Here is a 19,925-nt window from a genome sequence, read left to right as displayed (position 1 = left end):
TACCTCAAGGTGGGAAGGTTCTGGACACAGCTACGGTTGCATGAATCCTCCTGTGGGTTCAGGTAATGCCCCAGAGGCCCCACCTCCCCCAGGTGCATCCCTAGCCAGCTAGCTGACTGCCACATCCTCCTCAAGGCCCAGACCCATTTCATGAGCTTCAGGCTGGGCCTCATGTGCTCAGTCAGGGCAGAGACCCCACCCTCCCCCAGGTCGCTGAGAAGGTAGAGTTTGAACATCTTATAGGGGCTGGCACCAGAAGGGGGTCCCACAGGAAACACTCCATACCTAGCTTCAGGTTTCTCCTCTCTCCTATGAAGCTGTGGGTGAGGAGGCAGAGGACACCCCTCCAAGCATAGGGTTGGGGGGCTGTGAACCCCAAAACTCCCGGAGGTCAGTAAGAAGTGGGAAGATAAGCACATCGTTTGAAGTTTTTATTTTTCATTGAGCTGGGAGAGGAGACTCCAGCTATGGAATCCAAGAGAGAGCTACAGGAACAGAATAGAACTGGCTGGGCCCTAGGCCCAAAGAAGGCCTGGAGCAACCGGGGCTGCTGTTCAGTGCCAGTTTCATCCCTGGCACTCTGCCCCTCACACAGCATCGCTCAACTCCCAAGAGCCAGAGCCCACAGTGGAGGCACTGGCAGCCCAGCGATGCCTGAGCTGTGGATGCAGCTGCTACCCTGCCGGAGAAAGGAGGGGTGTGGAGTTGGCTCCACGGGCTCAGAAGGCCAAGCTAGAAGGAGTCTTAGAAATCACCTAGTCCATCCCCAATTTACAGATGATGAAATGAGGCCCAGAAAGAGCAGTGGCTTTCAAGGTCAGGAAAGGTGAAGTTTGGAACTCAGAACTCCCGTCTGTTGAGGTCTGTGTCTACCCAAAGCCACCTCTGAGTGTATCTGAGTGTCATGTCTAGAGGGGCTGGGCATCCAGGGGTACTGCCCCATGTGTGTGTCTATGTCTGTGTGTGCAAGGATGCGTCTATAGCTTAGGCCTCTGCTTATGCCAGGGTTTTTTTTCTCTCTGTGTGTCTTTCTCTGGGTGGTTGTATGTGCAGGAATTTGAGGCCACAGTCAGAGAGGAATGGGCCTATTCCTACAACCTTGGGAGGCCTCCCCAGGTTGAGTGAGTGGGGTCCTGGGGGGTACAGTGAGGAATGGGGACTCTGGTCCCAGTGGAGAGGGAGAGACCAGAAGGCAAGCCTGGGGCATGGATGAGAAGGGTCCTGGGGCTAATGTGGGGCTGGGGAAACAAAGCCCAATGGGGTTTGGGTCCCTGGGATTTGAGACATGCTCTTATCCCTCATGTAGGCCCACCCCTTCAGTCACCCAGTGGATAACCCTGGGGAAGTGGTCACATGATGTGGCACTTCTCTGCTGACTGCTTAAGGTCTCCCAATGTGGTCTGGGCCTTGTCCTTGAGTGAGCCAAGGTCCAAGCCAGGGAGGCTGCCCAGCTGCCCGAGGACTGAGGCCTTCTCCTCCTCTGTGTCCTCCTCAATCATCTTGGCCAGCTCCCGGGGCAGCTCCACATCTCCACCTGCCATCTGGATCTGGCTCTCATCTGTCTCGTTCTGAAGGGAAGACGGGAGGGGCATGAGGTGGGGTGGAAGTTTGTGAGCACCGAGTGTTGGGGGGTAGGGAGGAGGCCTGGACCGCGTCCCAGGGCCCTGGATTCTTGATCTGCATGTTCCAGTGAGCTCACCTCCCACCTCCACATTCCAGGATCCAGCATTTGATACTTAAACATGGAAACCTTGTACTTTTATACCTTGCACTTTTATACCGCCTTCCTTCACTCTGAGATGCTGAAGGACTAGCATAGTGAGTAAAGACAAAATGAAAATACCTGTAAGTCACTGTCACAGTCATCTGTGCCACATGCTGACTATTCACCCTTAACTATACTGCAGGGGTCCTGGTGGCACAGTTATTAAAAGCTTGCTGCTAACTGAAAAAGGTTGGTAATTTGAACCCACCCAGTGGCTCCATGGGAGAAAGACCTGGTGATCTGCTCCTGTAAGGATTAAACCAAAAACCCATTGCCATAGAGTCAATTCTGACTCATAGCAACCCTATAGGACAGAGTAGAACTGCCCCATATGGTTTCCAAGGAGCTGCTTGTGGATTCGAACTGCAGACCTTCTGGTTAGCAGACCTTTTGGTTAGTAACCACTGCACCACCAGGGAACCCTATGGGGCAGTTCTACTCTGTCACGTGGGATCACTATGAATCAAAAATTGACTTGACAGCACCTAACAACAACAGCATTCTGCAGGAAGTAAGCAATAATAGTGATGGGTACCATTTATTGAACACCTATTATTATATGTCTGATATTGAGCTGGGTATTTTTAATTCACATAGTAATCCTGTGAGGTAGGTATTATCTCTATTTATATATAGGAAATAGAGGCTCAGATAATTTAAGTAAATAATTTGTCCAAGGTTTCACAACTAGGAATTAGGGGAGCTAGCTTTAAACTCATATCATTGATTTCAACATCTATGCTCTCTTTTCATGGCAGGGCACCTACTGATGGTTGTTCTGTTTTCTTGTCCCTGGAGGGTGGGGTGTAATGGGGCTTTCCACTCTATGCCCTACTCAGTTGGATCCAAGTCTTCTCTTTTCTACTGGACTTAGGGTGCCCCGATGGCAGGAGTTGTGTCACTTACATGCTTAGTGCAGGCATTTGAGGAGTGACTCCGTTCCTAGCTGGGTATAACTCGGTAACGTTCCAGAAAGGAAGGCTTTCTGGACCAGTTTCCCTTTGAGAGACTTCCAAAAAGACTGATGCCCTGGGGGGAGACAGAGGCAGCCAGGGGCTCAGTAAACATTTGTTGAATGAATGAATGTGATGTTCACATATCTGATCTTCCAATTCAAGTAGAAACTTCTGTTTCCCCTCAGAGTCTAGCACAGTTCTGGGCACACAGGTAATGCTCTGGAAGTTGCTGTGCCTCAGTTTCCCTCCTGAGACAATGGGAGAGGAACACTTACAAGCCTGTCTGATGCCACAGTGCCTAGGAAGCATAGAGGCCAGAGTCTCCTGACACATCCTCCCTGGCTGCTTGGCGAACCAAGGAGGTACTTTGCTCTCTGCAGGCAGACCCCATACCCTGAGAAGCAGCTTGTGGACCTGGAGCAAACGCAGGTTCAGTATGCAGAGGGGTCAGCTCCTATTCCAGCTTCACCATTCCCTGGCTGAATGAATTTAGTCAAGTCCCTTAATCTCACTGAGCCTCACTTTCCTCACTTGTTGCTGTGGGTGATATCTACCTGGCCATGTTATGGGGGGAGGGGTTAGGTGAGGGTGCGAAGGCCAAATGCCTGGCATTCAGAAGGTGCTGCCTTCTCTCCCCCGCCCTGCTCTCCTTGTGTGTTCAGAAACCTCCACTGCACTCACTCCTGGGGTAAAATCTATTGCCTTCTGCCTCCCCCACAGACCCTGGCCCCCTGGCCTTCATCTGCCCAGGCCTGGCCCGGGAGGGTGGAGGAGAGAGGGGCCTGGCCTGCCTCCAGACACACAAACCCATTGGGCTGTGGAGGCTTCCCCTGGCATCAAGCTATGGTCTGGCACCTGGCAGGCCCTGGTTAACCTTGGGTGAGTGAATGAGGGAAAACAAAAGAATGAGTGAGAGAAGGAAGGGTTGAACCCAATACCCCAGGAGACTTACAGGCTGAAAAATGCAGCCCCCAGAGTGGGGCAAAGTCCCCACCCCGGGGCTCAGGACCTCAGGCCCTGCAGCCCTGGGCCTGCTTACCTTGGGCAGTCGGTATTTGTCTCGGAAGTGGCTCCTCAGCGTGGCACGCTCTGCTTTCCTGTGAGCGAACTGAGCATCCCGCTCCATCCTGCGGGGGCACGGGGAGGGGGTGTGAAGTCATCGCCAGGGCAGCGAGAAGGGGCAGGGTCTGCAAGGAAGTGGGGGAGGAGGTCTTCGTGTCCTGACCGTGGGCAGAATCCCTCCATCCGGTGGGCCAGCGGGTCAGGAGGGGGCTCCTCCCTGGCCTACTGTGATCAGTCTGTGCTGCCTCTACCCCTATCCCAGCGCCCTTTGTGGGCCTCACACCTGCTGCTGGATGGAGCTGGCTGGGTGGGGGATGTCTGTTTATGTAGCTCTCTGCAGACCCTAATATGTGTCCCTCCTGCCCTCCGACTTGGTCTGTTTTTTCTCATCCCTGACAAGCTGTGGAGGGGAAAGTAATTGGGACAGACTTGGTTTGACGTCTGGCTCCACTACCACTTTCAGTATGTTCTTGGGTAAGTCACTTTTCTCTTCTGTAAAATGAGAATAAGATTTCACAACTCACAAGACTGTTATGATTAAGTGAAATAATAATGGCTTACAATTACTGAGGATTTGCCACGTGCCAGACATTGTGCTAAGTGCTTTACGTTCCTTAAGTCATTTAATCCTCATAACAAATATATAAAATATGTAATATGGACTTCCTTCATGGTACAAATGGTTAACAAGTTTGTCTGCTAACCGAAAGTTTGGAGTTCAAATCCACCCAGAGGCACCTCGGAAGAAAGGCTTGGTGATTTACTCAAGAAAAATCAGCTATCGAAAACTCTGTGGAGCACTCTTCTACTCTGAAGCACAGGGGGTTTTCATGAGTCAGAGTCACTCGATGGCAACTGTTTTTTCTTTTTAATTTAAATTTATGATTAAATTTAAAAAAATATGACTACCATCCTCATCTTACAGAAGAGGAAACTGAGGCACAGAAAAATTAAGTAACTTGCCTAAAGTCATCCAGCTAATAAGAAGCAAAGCCAGGATTTGAACCCAAGCAGCCTAGCTCCAGTGTCCAGCCCCTAACTCACTCTGACTGCTTCTCTGTCCCAGCACAGCCAGCACCCAAGTAGGCTTAATGTCTATGAGTATCCCCATCTCAGGATCTGCCTTGGTTACTCTAAGTGCCTCTCAGCAGAACCTTTTTTCTCAGAACTCCAGGCTCAGAGGAGCCCCAGTTGGAAGACCCAGGCGGCTAGAACCAGAGGGGATTAAAGGATTACTTGTTTCATCAGAAATGCACGTGTCCCCCCCCCCCCGCTCCTTACCCCGGCCCCTGTCGCCTCTGCCCCTGCCCCTACTCCCTCAGGGACCCATTGTGAAACTGGGGCAGGGTCTTTGGTTTGAGATGGAATTGGCGCTGGGGGCAACCTAGAGGGTACGTCCCAGTCTCTCATCCTCTTATTGAGTCTAGGAAAAGAGGGGAGAGGGGCTCGGGGCCTGAGGCTGGCCTGGGGGCGGGCCAGGAGGCTGTGGAGGAGTGTTGTTGGAGCCGGGAAGGAGCCTCACTTACTTCTCTTCTACCAGTTGCTTCTGATACTCCTCGTACTCCTCTTTGCTCATGCCCTGCGCTTCGGCCGCCGACTTTTCCCCGTCCCCCTTGTCCTCGCCGCCCCCCAGACTCCCGGTGAGGTTCTTCAGCTGGCCGCCCACCATGGTCTTCACCATGAACGCCATGGTCGTCGCCGCGCCGGGCACCGAGCACGTCCGCACCTACTTCAGCACTAGGTCTCTCGGACAGCTCCCGCCGCCGGCCAGCGCCCTTGCTCTGCTCCGCCCTCTGCCCACCCCGCCCCCTCCCCTCCCGGACCCGCCCCCACCTCCACAAACCCCTCCTTATGGGGGCGGGGGGCATGCACGGGGCTGAGAAGGCTGGACCACGTGCCGGCTCCCTACTCCCGCCTTCGCCACATGCCTCCTTTAACGCCAAGCTCCGCTGGGCACTGATGACAGCGGATTAGGGCCTGTGGAGGTGGGGTCGCTCCCCAGGGAAAGGGGCTGCGCTAATACGCGCCTAAAACCCTGCTTCCTATCCTCCTCCCTCTTCCTCCTCTCTCAGGTCCAAGATAGCCAGGATATTACCTGGGAGATCCCAATAGCAGCAAGGGGAGAAGGACCCAGCCCTGGACACTTCCCCACTCTTTCCCCCAATCTGCTGCCCCCACAGCTGTCTAAGGAGCTTGGCTCTGGGAAAGGGGGGAGACCTGAGAACGATAATCCCAATTATGGTTCCATGAGTTGCACCTTCAGGCTTCCCCCCGCCCCCCATATGCCCGCCCTGCTGACCCCTGGAGCTGCAGGGGGAGTGGGGAGGGAGAGGGCTGCTCATGGTGTTCCTGGCTGTGCCAGGAAAGGCACTGGAAGATACACCACCCTCATTTCTGGGTGAATTTAGGGACAATTTTGTACAACTGTGACCCCTCCTCCCTCCACTGCCCAGTCCCTCCATACTCCAGGGTTAAAGGACTGTAGAATGTCTGGTCTCCTGGAAGTCAGATGAGCCCTTGGCCTCCTTTCCAGCTACCTGCCCAAAGGAAGCAGAAGCCTTCAGAGAGATTAAGGTGAAGCCAAAAGGTAAATGAACATATCAAAGCACAGGGAGAGGGAAATCTACCTTTAATAAGGTGGGAGTGCGCCAAAAGCTAAGGTGCAGGTAGGAGCTAGGTACCCAGAGGGAGAGGAGTAGAGGGCACTTCGAAGGCACAACTGGCTAAGTCCTCCACCCCCCAGACACCGTCTGCTCCCCAGTGAGAAGTGGGCATCTCTCCTGGGCTCTGCAGTTGGTCATGCATGCATGCTGGGGGAGAGGGGCTGCCTCCGCTGGACTCCCAGAGCCCTGGGGATGCATGGTGCACGGTGCAGAGGAAGGCTGTTGATGGACAAACAGTCCTGAAAGCTCTTGTCCAGCTCTTGCCTGCTGTCAGGGAAAGGAGATGAAGGTTACTTGGGCCTCTCCCTTCTAGCATTTGAGGATAAGCCTCCCACACTTGTCTCCACATACTCACTGCACAACAGCCTCCCCTGCGGTGGGATTTTCTGTGGTTCCATTGGCCTGCCACATCACACCCATACGACCCCCGCCCCCCCCCCCCCACATTCAGGTTGCTGCTCTAGCTTTATTGTCTGCCTCACTTGGAAGGCCATTCCCTCTCCTTCTCTGCCTTCAATGCTCAGCACACTTCACCGCTCCTCCAGGACCATCCCAGCCCACACTGCTTCTTCTGGTTTTGAAATTCCGTCAACAAGGACTGCCAGTCTCATTTCTGATGCCTATAGCACATCCCACACCTCTATATGTTCCATTCATTCAACAAACATTCACCAAGCTAAAATGGTTATCTCCCCCACCTTTTTAATTCTCTTTGCCCAATTTCACAAACTGGTCCTACATTTGCTCCAAGAATACTGAACTTGCCACTTTTTCTCCAAAACGTTATGCTTTTTTCATGCTTCCATGCCTTTTTTCATGCCCTTGCCTCTGCATGGGTGCCTTTATCTGCCTTGTCAGGCTGGAGAACTCCTAGCTACCCTAATGACCCGTATCAAATCTCTCTTCCAGGTCGATTCCCTGATCTCCCCAAGCTGGGCCAACTGCTTTTTCCTGCACTCCTACAGCCCTTGAGCTTCCTGCCATCGTGGCACTGATCACATAGGGTGTGACTGCTGGTTACTTGTCAGTTTCTCCAACTAGAGAGTGAACTCTGTGAGAGCAGGGCCCGGATGGGGTCAGGGCTGTGCAGGTGGCCAGTCATGCCTATTGAAAAAATTGGTCTAGCCTGGGCTCTGCTCCTTGCCAGCTGGTGGACAGGGCAGGTCCTCCCTGGGCCTCAGTGCCCTCTCTCTCAAATGGGAATGGCTACAGCCCTGCCCAGAACCAGAGATGCAGAGAAGGTGTAGAAAGTACTGACCGTGGGAACGCCCACCTGAAGTGCACGTAGCTGAAGAAGCCTACTGTCTGGATGATGAGGAAGAGCAGAAAGATGCCTGACCGAAGGCATGAGGAAGCCCCTGGGGGCTGGCCTGATGGACGAGGGCCCTTGGATGACGCTTTCTGAAAGGGAAGAGTCTAAGATTCCAAGCTCAACTTCTTAGCCAGCAGTGGGGAGAGGACCTGGAATCCGGGCCATGTGTGGGCTGTGTCTCCCTCCCCCAGGCTTGAGGCTGCTGGCTCTCATCCAGGGAACTTGAAGAGGGCAGAGTAAAAAGCTGCTTCCTCCTGCCTGGCTCCCATGGCTCCATCTGTGGGGACAGCTGGGAAGGCCTGGGGCCTGGGATCATCTGGGGGTCTAAGGCTCCAGAGATGAGAGAAAGGGGTAGCGAACAAAAGGCAGGATGAGGGTGAGGGCAAGGGAAAGAGCAAGATGGGGTAGGGGCAGAGGGAAGAGCTGGCATCACCACTGAGCTCAAAAAAAGAAAAAAAACCAAACTCGTTGCTGTTGAGTTGATTCCAACCCATAGCGACCCTATAGGACACAGTAGAACTGCCTCATAGGGTTTTGAAGGAGTGGCTGGTGGATTCAAACTGCCAACCTTTTGGTTAGCAGCCGTTTTTAATCACTCTGCTACCAGGGCTCCAATCTGGGCACAGCCCACCCTATTTCCCTTCTGGTCATTGAAGTCATTGGACCAAGTAATCTCCCAGGGTCCTGCTGACACTGAGAGTCTGAACCTGGGACTCTACAGAGAACAGAGAGATAATGGAATCTGTATCCCTGTGTGTACGTACATATGCACACACAGACCCAGACACAGGCATGCCTTGCCAGGGGTCCCTGGAAGGGGAGGGCAAAGGGCAGGAGGTGCTTGGGGCTGAAAAGTGCTAGAAGAAGAGTGGCTGAGCCCAGGCCTCAAGAATGGGGTCCCTATGCTACCCCCTACTTCCCTCTCACCGCTGGGCCCCGAAGGTCCTTCTGTAGGAGGCTTAGGATCTGGTCCAGCTCCGAGAAGTGATGCTCGGTGCCCACAGGCAGGTAGAAGACCTGAGCTTTTGAGGCCATTTGGGCAGCTGCAGCCCTGGGGGCGGGGGCAAGGAAGATGATTCATTAGTCCTCTGGCTGCACTCCAATCACCTAAACATTGCCCACAGTCTGCAAGGGAAGCACATGTGTGGGAACAGGCTCCATCCATAGGGCCCCTTCTCAGGGACTAGTCTTTTCACCCTAAACCTTCTCATTGAATCCTGGGACACCTTCAGCTCAGAGAAAGTTTTCCTTAAAGTTGCCTGTCTCAACCCCAAGCTTCCCTGGGTTCTGCTTCCATCCCCAGACCCTAAGAGACTTAGCTCTACTCCCTCAACCCTTACACCACCCCCAGGCACCTAGATGTGTGTGTGGTGGTTGGGTGGGGACAGGGTGGGCTCCAGCCACAGCATCTAGCCTAAAGCCTCCTTCCCCCCCTCACAAAGGGACCCCCTGTCCCTAGTGCTCTGTGGGTAGTTCCAGAAGCCTGGGCTAGAGTGGGATGCTGGGAGGCTGGAAGGGAGCAAAAGAAAGTCCAGGGCTGCCTCCGTCTACTAGACATGATCTTGGTTTTCTTCCCTCCAAGAACCCCCATCAAAATGTCCCCTCCTCCCAGGAACTGTCACTAAAGAAAGGCTCAGATTTTCCACCCTAAGGGTGGGAATGTCTGATGGGGGCCTTCATAAGGGGCTCCTCCCAAAGAGACTTGCTTTTGAACGAAGACTTTCAAAACCTTTAACTTGATTGAGTTAAACTCAGGTTGACTCAACAAACCTAACTGTACCCTCAGCCCCTCCCTTGGTACTCAGGAAATCATGAAGGGATAAAGGGCCAATGGGGAGACAAGTTTCCTCTCCTCCAGAACCCCTTCTTCGCCCTGTGCCCTTACCTCATCTCTTGCAGGTCCTGGAGCAGAGTCTGCTGCCCACAGAGCAGGGTGCTGACCTTGGCAGAGTCCTGCAGGAGAGCCAGCCTCTTCTCTAGGGCCCAGGGCCCAGCCCCTCTTTCCTTCCCCAGCGACATTACAGCCCTCTTCCTAATAGGGAGCCTTACCAGAATACCTGGGCCCTGCCCACCTTGGGCTTATTGAGTTTATCTGACCCACATCCACCTGGCCTTCTGGATTTCTCCTCCTTGCAAACCCCCTCCCTGAGGATGGCCATTGCCCGCTTCCCCCTTGACCCACGCACACACACACAATGTCCACTCCTGCGCTTTCTCAAAACTCCTCCCCTTTCCAGAAGTGGCTTTGCCCCCTGAAGGAGGCAGAAGCCCCAGAGTGTGGCCCATACCGGGAGTCAGTGCTTCTCAACTCCCAGTGCTTGGGCCTCTGTCCTGCTGGGTGACCCAGAGGGGTAGCTGCCTCTTTCTGGGGAGGATGGAATCTGGCAGGAGGGCACCCAGGGCTTGGAGACAGAATCAGAGAGACCTGGCCTTGGAGTACGGCCCCCTCCTCCCTTCCCCACTCCAGCAGCCCAGCCTAAGCTGCTTTGGCCCGAGCACACAAGATTAAAACCTCGAGCTGTCAGAGCCCAGCAAAGCCCAGGAGAGCTACTGGTGTCCGGCATCTAACACCTTGGCTGAGGTCATGCTCAGGCCTCCAGGCTGCGTGTGTCATGGAGCATGACTCCCTGGAAGAGGACTGGAGATGGCAGCGGAGATGAAATGAGGATTCTGGTGCATCGGAGCATTAAACGAGCCATATGCAAATCACATGTGAAGCTCCATGCAAAGTAGCACCCAGCCTATTTCTGTCAGGAGCCCTGATGGCGCAGTGGTTAAAGCTCTCGGCTGTTAACCAAAAGGTCGGTGGTTTGAGCCCACCAGCTGCTTCTTGGGAGAAATATGTGGCAGTCTGCTTCTGTAAAGATTACAGACTTGGATAACCCTATGGGGCAGTTCTACTCTATCCTGTGGGGTTGCTATGAGTTGGCATCAACTCAATGGCAGTGAGTTTTGACTATATTTGTCCTTTGGAGCCCTGGTGGTGCAGTGGTTAAGAGCTCAGCTGCTAACCAAAAGTTAGAATCCATAGATGAGTCCAGATACCCAGGGTCTCCTTTCTCTACCCCAGCTGCAGTGCTTTGTAGGGATTTGCTGTGCAGAGATGCCTCCTGCCCACCCCCTTGCTTGTCAGGTCCACCACATCCTGCGACCGGCAGCTTTTCTGTCTAGTCTTCCTGTTCTTCCACACCTTGGGGAGACTAGCTCCTGAGTGTCATGCTTGCTCCTCTTTCTGGAAGGAAGGAGACTGCTGGTGCCCTCAAATCCAGTGCTGCCTCCCTAGGCCTATGGTGGGGGCTTTCGATGACCAAGGGGTCACTCACCCAGCCTCCCCCAGGTCTGGTCCCACCTAAGGACTCCGCCTGCTTCTTCCATTGCCTCTCAGCCTGGTCCAGCTGCTCAGAGAGGTCCTGGAGAGCCCGTAGGGTCTGAATGTGTCTACCCAGAGTCTCCTCCAGGTCAAAGTGCTTTTCCCCTGTGGGTGTGGCAGAGCTGGGACAGGCAGTCTTCGGGGTGGGCAATGGGTGTATATTTGGGGGCTTCTTGGAGATGGGGACCGGAGAGCCATGGCTCCTGCCACCAAGCCCCTCACCTGGACAGATGTGTCTGGGTGGTGGGATGGGAATAGGATGGACACCTGGGCCCCAGGTCCTGCTCAGATATGGCCCTCTCAGGCCTCCAGCCCTGCACTGGTTAACGGATACTATTTTAAGGGAGGAGGATCCTGGGACGCTGAAATGGGCATCCTGGATCCCTACCCCATTCCTGGGCTTCAGAGTCTGGCTTCAAAATTATGTCTTCCCTGGTGCCCAGGGCCAGCCTTTCCTGCAGCCGTTCCAGCTGCCTTGCCAGGCGGAGCTGCTCCATTTCTAGGAAGGGCCGGGGGGGAGCCTGGAGGATGAAGACAAAAACTCAGGCCAAAACTTATGGGAGCAAGAGGAGCCTTCTCACAGGTCTCCCCACAAGCCCAGTCCTTTTCTCTGACCACACATTGACCCCAGCCAGGGAAAACACCTGATTTTCACCCACAGCCCAGCCACAGGCCCTGCAGATTCCAGCTCTCTGATCCCCACACCCTTCCCTGCCCACTGCAGTCCAGACCCCAATACACTCGCTCAGGCTTCAGGCTTTGTCCCTGCTGTTCCTTTGCTCAGCTAGCTCCTGCAGCACCTCCAACTCGACTCCAAGCAGCCTTCCCTGCTCCCCTGGCTGGATTAGGACCCTCTTCTGTGGCCCCTCAGCCTCCTGCACCTTTCCACATCCAGCCCTGATCACTGTGGGCTGTAACGTGACAGTCTGTACCCAGCCAGCCAGAGAGGTCCTTGTGGACAGAGCCTGGCTCTGGTACCTCTGTCCCGCAGCACTGCCCAGCACAAGGCTGGACCTGAGCAGAACTCAGAATATGGGTGGGGATAATAGATGCACCGGCAGGTCTGAGAGCACCCTGGCCTGAGCAGGCAGGGCTGAGAGGGACGGAAGGGTCCTGGGGCTGGCTCTCCCCCAGGCCTCCCTCAGGAGCGGGCCTGGGGCTGACATCACCTCTGGTCCTGGCTGCCTCAGACTGAAGGTCAGGAAGGACAGGACATCATGGTCATCTGGAGTGGGGGGCAGAGAAGGGGACATAAGACTCCTCCTCCCGCAGCCCACTCACGCAGCCTTCACCCCAGGCCCCTTCATATCTCAGGGAGATGAGAGATCAGGGTAACCTCAGGCAGCTTCGTAAGCCTTGTCTTGCTCATTTCTCAGGGAAGTTGCAAGGAGCCAGACAAGCAGATGGGTGGGCTGTGAGGGCTGACCCCCACACACAGCCAGAGGTGGGCCCCTAGTGAGTGGGAAAACTGGACAATCACTTAACATCCTGGGCTAGAGCCGTGGCAGCAGACCCAGCGACACCCTCACCCCCAGAGCATGGCTACTCCTGGCAGAAGCAACCACACAACAGCCACCTTCCCAGCATGACTCTGACCATGTAACTCTTTTCTGCAGAAGCCTTCCATGCCTCCCCATTGCCCAAATCGAAAGACCGAAGTCCTGACATTCCAGGACTACCACCTCTGGCTGCAGCCTGCTTTCGGACAGTGGGCCTCCATGGGCTCTCCATTGGATCACATTCCTCAGATCCCTTTCCCCAAATATCTCTTTTCCATCTGCCCTTCTGTCCCTCCCAGCTCCCAGCTAGGGGCACTTATGGGGCCAACACTGGCGTAAAAGCTTCTAGCATTTTATCTCATTTCATACTTTCAACAATCCTGCAAGGAAGACGTGACCTCTCCAGCAATGGTAACAGAGTCCCAGAGAGGGTTTGTGGTTTGCCCTGGTCACAGTGAGGAGTGGCTAGGTCCACACCCAGTGCTCCTTAGAAGGTGTGCTTAGGGTGATTCATGAGGCACCACCCCTCTGCTCTTACCTGCCCTGCAGGGCCCTCACCTGCCAGGGTGCTGGTGGCTGCTGAGATGCCAAAGAAACCTCCAGGGGCCAAAAGCAAGGGCCCCACATCGACACAGACCACATCTGGATCACTGGGAGTGAGACCACTGTTCAAGGATACCTGAGGGTGTAGAGAGAGTGAGCCCCTCGGAGACAGAGTGCCCTCCTCTCCCCTGACCCCAGCATGAGGGATGGTCCCCACTTCTGACTGCCTGCTCCCCTAGCCCTAAAGGAGAGCAGGCACCACAGAACCTGGTATCAGAATGGCATGGAGGGGCCTGCACACAGGGCCCCATGTCAGCCGTCTCAGGTATGTGCTGTGCGTGAGTGTGAGGATTCCGTGTACAGGTAGAGGATCCCATGAGGGCATTGACCCTATGTGGTGTGGAGACTCACATGTGTGCCAGGGGCCCCGTGTGGCGTCACAGGCACATGTCTACCAAGGTCATAGGCACACACACACCGTAATTCTGTCCCTTGGAGGCCCTGTAATCTGCCCTCCCCGTGACTCACACGCAGCCTCTGCCCCCAGTAGGTGATCCGTGCTCTGAAGGGGTATGGCCGGTTCCGGAAGTCCCGGTGGCAGGAGCCCAGCACCCGGCTGGCTCCATCCCTGTGGACACTCAGAATCCAATTGGGCCCAAGGCCTGGCCAGCAGGGGTGGGCTCAGAGGCCACTTGGCTCAGACCTGCAATGCCACTCTTTTCCCCACTGGGTGACCTGGTACAGAACATACCTCCTGTTATCTAGCTTGAGTCTCCCCTGCTGTAGTGTGTTCCCTTAGCAGAAGAAAGAACAGGAAAGCAAGCCCTGGCTGTTAGAGTCAGGGGACTTGGAGTTTAAAGATGAAGAAGGGCGCAAGGGCCTCCTTGTGGCCCTTCCCCAGGGGACAGAAGCCTGGATCAATGGTAGTGGCAGCTTCCCCCTCAATTCCCCCAGGCCTACCACCTCATCCCACTGTCTTACTCTTCCCTCCAACTCTAAGTCCCCCTGTGCCTCTGGGGTGGGCCTTTTCTTCCCTCTCCCTTCTGCCAAGGGCTCAGACTGCAGCAGGACACACGAAGGCCAAACAATGTGAGGCATGGCCAAGGATAACACAGCCAGTCCACCTCACCATGGCGCCAGTGCAGTAGGCTCTGGGTATTTGGGAGAAGAGTGTTGGGCTGAGAGGTCCTGAGGTTTTCGGGGCCCACAAGACACACCAAAGCACCTGTCACTGCCACCCTCAGCCAAGAGGGAGGCCACGCAGAGCTGGCGGAAAAGCCAGCTCCAGAGCAGCCACCTGGGTTTGCACTCCTAGCTGTGTGACCTTGGGCAGGATACCTCAGCTGCCCAAACCCCAGCTTCCCCATCTTTAAAATGAGAATAATAATCACAGCTACCTCATCATGTTGTTCTGAGGGTTAAATTAACTAAGACAATGGGCGTGAAGTGCTCGCTCTGCCTGGCACACTTCAGCTCGGCTCCATAAATGTTAGCAATTATTCTGATTGTTACGAGCTGAGGGATGTTTGCTGAGAGACACTGACAAACTGGCCCAGCTACTGAGGATGGGAAGCCACGTCATCCGAGAGAAAGGGAAGAAGCAGCAGGCAGTCTGCAGGGCAAGGGCACCGCCCCTCCACAGGCAAGCCTGGGCCCGTCTCAGCTCTGCACACAGCTGTGTGACCTCGGGCAAGCCACTTGACCTCTCTGGGCCTCGATGTCCTCATCTGCAAATAGGCACTAATAATCCCCATTTATCAAGGGTGTTGGGGATGAGATGAGCTAGTGGGAGTGAAATGACAGCCTCGGTCATTTCACTCCCTCTTTTTTTTTTTTTTTTTTTCTGACCTGGGGCTTCTGGGCCTGAATGAATTGAGGACTCAGTGGGGCAATTCCAGAGAAAAGCAAGTAAACTCAGGTCCTGGGGCCCCAGAAGCTCAGCTAAGACCAAACTGGGGGGGCCCTGGAGGGAGGAGGAGCATTAGCTCAGAGCAGGTGAGGTGGCAAGGACCTCGGCCTCCAGAGGACTCAGCTCCCTGTCTGGTTCTAGGGCAGGGGCACAGGTGGGGTGGTCAGGTAATTGCTGAACCCCTCCCAGCCCAGGTGCAGGGGTGGGGGTCAGTCCAGACAGGTCTTACCCAAGCGGCTCATAGGTGGTGTGCCCGTCACTGGCCAGCACATGGATGGCAGGGCTGTTCTGTGTGGGAGGTGACAGCACCCTGAGCCATGGGCACAGGAGGAGGGGAGAGGGCATGGGTGGGTGGGTAGGAGACCACTACTCACCTGGGTACCCTCAGCCGAGGAGTCGAATAAGACCCCGATGCCATCCCACGAGGCCAGCCCCTCCAGCACAGAGCCTCCTTGGCCCCTGCCCTGGGTGTACCACATGGCCTGCGGGTATCCAGCCCAGCAGCTCAGGGTCCCTGCAGAACCCTGGACCCCAGGGCCTGCCTGAGTGGGAGTCATCATCCACCCCCCTGACTTGCCCCTCTGCTGGGCCTTGATGGGGGCCACTCACCATGCCCTGGGCTCCCCGGCGCCCGAGCCCAGACACCCTCATCTGCATCTCCACTTCCCAGGCGGAGAAGGGGACAGAGGCCCTGCTCCACACGGCACCACTCCTGTTCCGCATGGACGGGGCCAGTCGCACTTCCTCCAGGCCTGGGATGGCATCTGTGGACCGTGGCAGCTCAGGGCCCGGCCCCCCACCCCGGGCCCCCATCATTAGCTCTCAGTGGCCTGGGCTGGGCTGCAGTAGGAGAAGCAGGTAACACCAAGGCCGGCCATTAAATCACAGGCTGGCTGGTCAGACGCAGGGATCCATTGGAGAAATGGGAATGGGAGCCCAGCATAGCTGAGGGGCCTTTGCCAGGGGAGGGCAAGGAGTTGCCAGCCCCACGCTGAGCACTTGACTTGGGTGCTCACTTAATCCTCACCACATGTCTGTGAGGTCCGCTTTTGTGAGACCCTATTTTAGAGATGAGGAAACTGAGTTCAGAAAAGTTAAGGAACAAAGTGGATTGGCACTCAGCTCCATCTGACTCCAAAGGGCCAGCTTTTTCCACATGAGAGATTTATGTCTAACTCTCTCCATTTCTCAGATGAGAAAACGGAGGCCCTCTGAGTGAGCAGGACCTGCCTGAGACCACAGAACACAAGGGAACACTTGATCAGAGAATAGCCAGGTGGTAGCTCAGGACTCCAGGCTGTGGATGCTTAAAGAGATCCTTCAGTGTGGCCAGATGAGGCTGGGGGCTGCCTGGGGGAAGGGACCTAGGGGACATTCCAAGGCAAGGAAAACATGAAAGCAAAGGTGCAGGGGGGGGATCAGGCCCCAGGCCTGGGAGGGAGGGGAGAAGAATGGGGCACACTGTGTAAGAACTATCACTGATAGGGTGGGGATAGGAAGGAAGGAGCTCTGTGTGGTAGAAGAGAGCAAAAGAGAGATAAACTGAGGCAGGCTTGCCAGGGATGGGGCAAGGGAAATCAGAGGCCCCACCCCAACTCGTTCCCCACCCCTCCAACCTGCCAGCTTGGAACTTGGCCCAGGGCCCAGGGCCCAGGGCTCTGCCAGGACTTTCCGGAGGCTGCTAATCCAGCCTGTTTGCTCTGCAAAGACCAGTGTAGGGGCAGCTATGTTGAGGCTGTAAGAAAGAAGTCCTGGGACCTCTGGAAGCCACCATTGACTCTAAAGTGACTTGCAGGAGGCAGGGGGTGCCTGACGCCTACCACACTTCTGGATTCAGCCTAGATGCAGATTTTTTGTGGGATTCTCCTCAGACTGTGGGCTCCTGGAATCTAACTCAGCCCTGTGTCCCTGGGGCCCAGACAGGGCTGAGCACAGAGCAGCAGCAGGCAGTGGGAGTTGGATAAAAGAAAGAATGAATACACAGTGAGCATATCACTGGGTGGTTTTGGAGAACGTGCCTCTGCTCCTGCATGTGGTCTATGATGACCCGGACTTGGCAAGGCCCAGAGCAACAAGTGGCAAGGCCTGGCTTGGTGCTGTGAGAAACAGTCTGGTCGTTTGTTTACCTCTTGTGCCTCTTGTGAAGGAAGACTGGGAGAAAGACCCTGCTGAAAGGGCCTATTATCTTCAAGGGGACTCTCGTGGTATTTTATTCTGGTTTCAGTCAGGAATCATGCCATTCCTCCGTGTCTTGTAGACACAGAAATGCATAACTCATCTGCTTTCTCTCTTTGCTTTGCCTGCTTGGAGGCTCTAACCCAAATTTATGGCCCAACTCTGGCAGGTAGGCAGACCTCACAGCATATGTTTTGGCAATGAGCCACATTCCTGGACTCATTTCATGCACCCTAAGCCTCATTCTTCTCACTTCTATGTTACACTCCTCTCTATTTTCTAGGTCTCATGAGTCACAAAGGAGACTTGGTGGGGCAGTGGTTAAAGCACTCAACTGCTAACCAAAAGGTCAGTGATTTAAAACTACCAGTGGCTCCATGGGAGAAAGATGTGGCAGCCTGCTTCTGTAGAGCGTTACAGTTTTTGGAAACCCTATGGGGTCGCTATGAGCTGGAATCAACTCAATGGCAGTGGTTTTTTTTTTTTTTTTTGATAAGTCACAAAATCAGGTAGAAGACAGACTCTTTGTGGGTCTGGGTTTGTAAGGTCTGGAACACAGACATGTGGGCTAAGATGCTCTCGTGCCTGTTTCCACGCCCTGCACACATACAGGGAAGGTCTGGTGCCCTCTCTGGCTAAATGGCTGGATATGAGGATGCCCCCCTCTTGGTGGTCCCCAGTTCTCTTGTACAGCCACAGGCCTAACAGGCTGCAGCCAGGAGAGTGGGAGTATGTGCTGATCCAAATTGGCTTGTTTTGTGTGTTTGGGCCTGAGCGTGAGCGTGAGTGTGTATGTGCACGCACATGTGTGTTCACAGGTCCAAGAGGCAGAGGAAGGGGTGGGGGCCCAATGCAAAACAAAAGGAGACAGAAATCCCAGGATAGAGAAGGAGAGAGGCAGAGAGGAGAAACTGAGGCTGGCAGGTGAGGGTGGACACATGGTGGTAGAGCAAGAGACAAGCCTAGGAGGGGTCCTGGTCCATCTGGGTGCTGGGGCCCCAGCACTGCGTGTCCCAGGGCCAGGCCCCACCCTGGGCACAGGCCAGCACTGGCAGGCCCACTCCCCACTAAGTCACAGCCATCCAGAGCTGGTCAGCCCCTCCAGCACTCTGAGCAACCCTGGGCATGGCCATGCCCGCCCCTGCCCCTCACCTCCGTGATGGCTCCAGAAGGGTATTCCAGCCCCAGGCAAAGCCAGCTTTGGTCCTTTGAAGCTGAACTTGTACTCAAACCTACGCTGAGGAGTGTTGCCTTCCTCAGAGCTGTCGGGGACCAGAAGCAGAAGGAGAAGGCAGAGCAAACGATCTGGACGCCCGGATCCCGTCATCGTGAAAGGATCTGATCTCCAGGGTGGATCTGAAGCTGGGAGGCCAGGGAGGGACTCCTGGGACCTAACCAGGGTGGGAGGAGCAGGGGCTGGGCCAGGAGCAGCGTTTTGGCACTGTCTGTCCCCTCTCTTCACCTCCGGCCAGCACAATATCCTATAGTTCCTTCCAGACCTGACCTCAGGCCCCGCCCCCCACACCTCCAGCCTGGTTTAGGCTGTGCCTTAGCCCTCCCTGTGCCAACCTGAGCGCGGTCCCTGCTCCTGGGCTCAGGCCATTTTTCTACTTTGTCTCCAGCAGCTGTGGGGGTCCCTGGCATGCACAGGGACAGACCCTATCCTTCAGAAACCTGGCCTCACTTCCCTGCTGGGGGACCGGCCTCTCATCCTCCCTCCTTCTCCAAAGATGGATGTTCCAACTGTGTGGCCATCATTTACCCCCCAGCCCTCCCTCTCCTCTCAGCCTGTCCTCCCTGGCGCTTCTCTCCAGCTCTGGTGCTCACCTCTCTCCCATATTCCAATTCATCCCTCCAAGTAACCTGGTTTCGTTAACAATAAATTACATTAAAAAAAAGAAAGAAATAAGAAAAGGAGTCTTAAAACATGGAACAAATAAATGGACCTTGTTTGGAGTCTAATTTTAACCAACAACTGGTCCCCCCCCCCAAAAAAAAATTGGGAGACAATAGAGGAAATTAGAGCAGTTGATGTTAAGAAAATATTGTTAAAAACTTGTAGTCCCTGCTAGTACAAACTGTTAAAAAGCTTAGCTGAAAGGTTAGAGATTCTCTGAGTCCACCCAGAGATGCCTCGGAAGGAAGACCTAGTGATCTGCTTCTGGAAGACCAGCTACTGAAAACCCCGTGGAGCACAGTTCTACTCTGATGCATGTGGGGTCACCCTGAGTTGAAGTTGACCTGACAGCAATAGTTTTGGTTAGAGATTTTTAGAGTGATGACGTTACTATGGATGTATTTTAAAAGTCTTTTGGAGAAATATACTAAGGGTTTATGGGTGAACTGATACACTATCTGCAGTTTGCCTCAGAATATTCCAGGGGTTGGCGGAGTGGGTGGGGTACTGGCCTGGAGTTGACAGCTCTTGAAGTTGGATGGTGGGTATGTGGGCATTTATTGTACTGTCCTACCTACTTTTAGATGTTTGATAATTTTTATAATAAAAAGTTTTTCAGAGATAAAAACCAAACCTGTTGCCGTCGAGTCGATTCCGACTCATAGCGACCCTATAGGACAGAGTAGAACTGCCCCGTAGAGTTTCCAAGAGGCGCCTGGTGGATTAGAACAGCCGACCTTTTGCTCAGCAGCTGTAGCACTTACCATAAGACAT

The 19,925-nt window shown here is 54.6% G+C and overlaps 2 protein-coding genes across 2 annotated transcripts; both read right to left on the bottom strand.

Moving 5' to 3' along the window:
* Window positions 1–1,349: 1,349 nt before the first annotated feature.
* CPLX3 (complexin 3) lies at window positions 1,350–5,473 on the bottom strand. Its single transcript, XM_049852620.1, has 3 exons — window positions 5,310–5,473; window positions 3,761–3,848; window positions 1,350–1,568 (listed from the first exon to the last, which is right to left on the bottom strand). Exons 1-3 carry the CDS (start codon window positions 5,471–5,473, stop codon window positions 1,350–1,352), a joined length of 471 nt encoding a protein of 156 aa, XP_049708577.1.
* A 963-nt stretch (window positions 5,474–6,436) lies between these two features.
* On the bottom strand, window positions 6,437–18,581 carry LMAN1L (lectin, mannose binding 1 like). Its single transcript, XM_049905691.1, has 14 exons — window positions 18,407–18,581; window positions 15,689–15,843; window positions 15,454–15,561; window positions 15,309–15,367; window positions 13,699–13,798; window positions 13,186–13,306; window positions 12,298–12,353; window positions 11,517–11,649; window positions 11,082–11,233; window positions 10,102–10,160; window positions 9,644–9,727; window positions 8,686–8,809; window positions 7,720–7,847; window positions 6,437–6,710 (listed from the first exon to the last, which is right to left on the bottom strand). The coding sequence occupies exons 1-14, from the start codon at window positions 18,579–18,581 to the stop codon at window positions 6,581–6,583; spliced, it is 1,584 nt and encodes a 527-aa protein (XP_049761648.1). The 3' UTR covers window positions 6,437–6,580.
* Between the last annotated feature and the right edge of the window lie 1,344 nt (window positions 18,582–19,925).

Source organism: Elephas maximus, chromosome 13 (genome assembly GCF_024166365.1).
Source record: "Elephas maximus indicus isolate mEleMax1 chromosome 13, mEleMax1 primary haplotype, whole genome shotgun sequence".
NCBI lineage: Eukaryota > Metazoa > Chordata > Mammalia > Proboscidea > Elephantidae > Elephas > Elephas maximus.
The sequence above is the reverse complement of the archived record's forward strand: the minus strand, read 5'-3'. Positions and strand labels throughout refer to the sequence as shown.

Bases quoted from the DNA above. Each gene is read 5' to 3' on its own strand.
- LMAN1L (XM_049905691.1), bottom strand. From the start codon at position 18,581: ATGACGGGATCCGGGCGTCCAGATCGTTTGCTCTGCCTTCTCCTTCTG. The intron at 13,307-13,698 runs GTGAGTCACGGG...CTACACCCTCAG, and splicing joins ACTGGGGGCAGAGGCTGCGT to GTATCCTTGAACAGTGGTCT. The intron at 8,810-9,643 runs GTAAGGGCACAG...CCCCGCCCCCAG, and splicing joins CAGGACCTGCAAGAGATGAG to GGCTGCAGCTGCCCAAATGG.
- CPLX3 (XM_049852620.1), bottom strand. From the start codon at position 5,473: ATGGCGTTCATGGTGAAGACCATGGTGGGCGGCCAGCTGAAGAACCTC. The intron at 3,849-5,309 runs GTAAGTGAGGCT...GTGCCCCCGCAG, and splicing joins AAGCAACTGGTAGAAGAGAA to GATGGAGCGGGATGCTCAGT. The intron at 1,569-3,760 runs GTAAGCAGGCCC...TCTTCCCTTCAG, and splicing joins ACAAATACCGACTGCCCAAG to AACGAGACAGATGAGAGCCA.